Here is a 3,373-nt window from a genome sequence, read left to right on the forward strand (position 1 = left end):
TGCGGATCCCGACCACCCCAGGGAGAAGGACATCACTTTTATGGTTTTCATGCCTTTGTCCTGCAGCCTCTCTACCTTCATGGCCACCCAGGCCCCAGGTGAAACCCTCTGCTCCCTACGGGGCCTCTACAGTCCAAGCCATTCTCTCTGCCTGAGATGCCCCACCCCACCTCTCCATACAGCCAACTGCAGCATCTCAGACACCTCCCAGTCCAGGCATCACCTCCTCTAGCTAAATCAAGTCCCTGCTCTGGATCCCATAGCCCTAGGACGCTGCATTTGACCTTAGAGTCGCAACTAACCCTGGGTCCCTTGGAGCATGGCTGTTAGGAGTCAGAGCCCACGTGAGGCTTGTGCTCAGAGTCTAGGCATCAGGGGCTCTCATGTCCAGTGTGGTGGTACTCGCCTTTATTTTCAGTATGGGGGGGAGGAGAGGGGTGGCAAGGCAGGTGGATCTCTATCAGGTGACTTCAAGGCCAGCCTGGTTCTATATAGTGAACACAGCTAAGGCTGTGCCCAAAAGGGCGGGGCGGGGGGTAAAGAAACCTGAGGCTGGACAGGTGTGTCGATGATGAACATCAGCAATTATTGTTATATTTGTTGACTGACAAAATGTGTGCCCTTGCAGGACCAGAGACAGGGCCCACTGTGGAAACTACCGACAACTAGGCCCCAGCTGCCCACTCTGCACACCTGTAACAGCTGCAGGTATGCTGGTTAATCCGGATCCCAACACACACCAGAGGCCTAGGATGCTTCCTGGTGCCTGCTATTAGGCCATTACCTACATGCCTCCGTTTAATCTTCCCAACAGCCTATTGTGGGTTTTTGGGGGGGAGAGGGGTGGCAGGGGGTTGGGGAGGGTTGATTTCTCTGTGTACCCTTGGCTGTCCTGGAACTTGCTCTATAGACCAAGCAGGTCTTGAACTACTCAGAGATCAGCCTGCCTTTGCTTCCCCGAGTGCTGGGATTAAAGGCATGCCCCCCAACAGACTATTCTAATCATCATACATTTTCAAATGAGGTAAATGAGGCTCGGAGAAGGTGAGCTGTTTAGCCAAAGCCACATTGTTAGGAAATGTTGAAGTTGGCATAGAAACCAGGCACTACCTGTCCCAAAGCCATGACCTTTACCTCTGCACTGCATCATCTTTATAGAATGTCTTCTAGATAAGGGTCCAGGATCTGAACCCCTAATCCGAGCAAGAGAGGGGACAGAGGCAAGAGACACATGCAGTCTAAACAAGACAGGGTCTTAGTGCTCCTAAATCTCCAAGATGCGGCTTGAGGACTCAGCTCAGCGGCCCCTGGCGCCTGGGCAGCAGACAGAGGGGAACCAAAGCCTTTCATTTGCATACTGCATACTGCAAACAGCCTGCTCTGAGCCCTTACCTCATCATGGGGTCTGGAGGGGGTGCTTTCCTTACAGCAGTGTGCCCGAAGGTACAGATGAGTTGGAGACATTTTGCTTTGTTAATTTAAGCAGTTCTCAGCCTTGCATGTTGGTAGGCAAGTACTCTGCTGTTTAACTAAATCCCAGACCCATTATCCTAGACTGGCCTCAAATTCTCTATGTAACCAAACATGACTTTGAACTTCTGAGCCTTCTGCTTCAACTGGGATTACAGCCATGGACCACTATGTCTGGTTTATAGTGTGCTAGGGACTGAACCCAGGGATTCATGCATGCTGCACAGGTATCAATTAAGCTACATCCTGTGGCCCCTAAAGCCCCTATTAATAATCTCATTCTATCTACCTAATATATGTATCTAATCTATGTATCTATTTATCTATGTATGTATGAATATCTATGGATCTCCCTGTCTTTCTCTCCTCTCCCTCACTCCCTCTCTCCCTCTCTCTTTTCTCTGACTTTGAGAGGGGGTCTTGGTATAGTCTCTAGCTGGCCTTAAACTCACTCTGTAGCCCAGGCCTCAAGGAGGATAAATCTGCTCTGAATCATATCCCGAGTTCCTGACCACATGGCCACTGGGGAAGGGAAGAGAGAACCTATGACCAGTCCACAGAAACACGCAGCACAAAGACTAGTGTTCAAAGCCACCTTGAATGTCTCCCTCACCTCGGACCTCTAGAGGTTTGACACGAAACAATGCAAATACACTCTCGGTCTCATACAGAACTACAAACTAATGGTCTGGGACAAGCACACACACAGCAACCACAGACGATAACTACTAAATGTGACCTGGGGAGTCTCCCCACAGCCCGGAGCAAACAGCCTGTCCCTTTTGTATGCTCCAAAGACCTAAGGTATTGTGTAGAGCACCTCAGCTCATCCCTGTAAGGTTTCAGAGGACCAAACACACACGCTACCGTCAAATTGCCCAATCACCAACTGTGTGCGTGGCAGACACACAAAAAAAGTGTTGCCAAACTGTCCCATCTCAGTGATGCAGAAGCATGATTAAATGTTATGTAGTTAGGTTAGGCTAGTGCAAGCACACACACACACACACACACACACACACAGTCTTCATCATCTCAGAGGATCTGGCCTCTATGCAGGGCATTCAAAAACCCGGGGAGTCGGGGTTGGATATCCTGATCTACAAACGGTAATGTTCACTCTGACCCTAGGACCAAACCCTGCGACGCCCTCGGCCGACTCACCGGACGATGCCAAACATGACGAGCACGTTGCCCAGCAGCCCCACGGCGCACACAGCCGAGTAGAGCGCGGTGATGGCGATGGCTAGGGCGAGGGACGAGGCACTTCGGGCGCCCGGTGACCCGGACGCATTGGCGCCCGCGCTGGGGAAGGCGCTGGGGAAGGCGTCCGAGATGTTGGCGAGGAGCAAGGACTGCAGCTCCGCACGGACTGAGGGCACCGGCTCCATGGCGCCGCCGCGTCCGTCTCCACCGTGCGCCCTGGGCGCAGAGACCCAGCGAGTGGCGCGCGGAAAACGGAGGCCACGGCCCCGACGCCGCTGGCTGCAGCACTCGCTCCCGCCTCCTCCGCCCGGTCGGCCGCCCGCAGCGCTCGCCCAAGCCGGGGGAGCCCGGAGCTGCCGCGCGCACCACGTGGTCCGGAGGCGGCCGCCAGTCTGCGCCCGCGATCGGGGGCGGGCGCTGCACCACCGGGCGCCGAGCTGGGCCGGAGAGGCCTCCCGTGCGCTCCCTACCTAAGCTCCGCTCACTCCAGGCGCCCCCAGCCCGGCCCGGCCTCCCGCCCCACCCCTGTGCCTCTTTGGAGGCAGAAGAACCTGGATGCGAATCCCGCCTCCCGCCTCTGCACGGACGACGGGAGTAACCTTGAGCGAGCCGCTTAAGCACTCTCAAGTTCATTCTCTGTGTCTGCAAGATGCAGAAAATTTCCTGCCGCCTTCAGAGGGTTTGGGGGAGATGAAGA

At 54.7% G+C, this 3,373-nt stretch overlaps 1 protein-coding gene across 1 annotated transcript in view; it reads right to left on the reverse strand.

Annotated features, from left to right (window-relative positions):
• The window catches only part of Oprd1 (opioid receptor delta 1), a 34,046-nt gene extending 31,004 nt beyond the window's left edge, over positions 1–3,042 (reverse strand). Inside the window, exon 1 of the mRNA XM_031378900.1 lies at positions 2,635–3,042. Coding sequence (XP_031234760.1) covers positions 2,635–2,861 — 227 coding nt within the window. The 5' untranslated portion in view covers positions 2,862–3,042. The remainder of the gene's footprint in view (positions 1–2,634) is intronic.
• Positions 3,043–3,373: the final 331 nt, after the last annotated feature.

This window comes from Mastomys coucha, unplaced genomic scaffold (genome assembly GCF_008632895.1).
Source record: "Mastomys coucha isolate ucsf_1 unplaced genomic scaffold, UCSF_Mcou_1 pScaffold18, whole genome shotgun sequence".
NCBI lineage: Eukaryota > Metazoa > Chordata > Mammalia > Rodentia > Muridae > Mastomys > Mastomys coucha.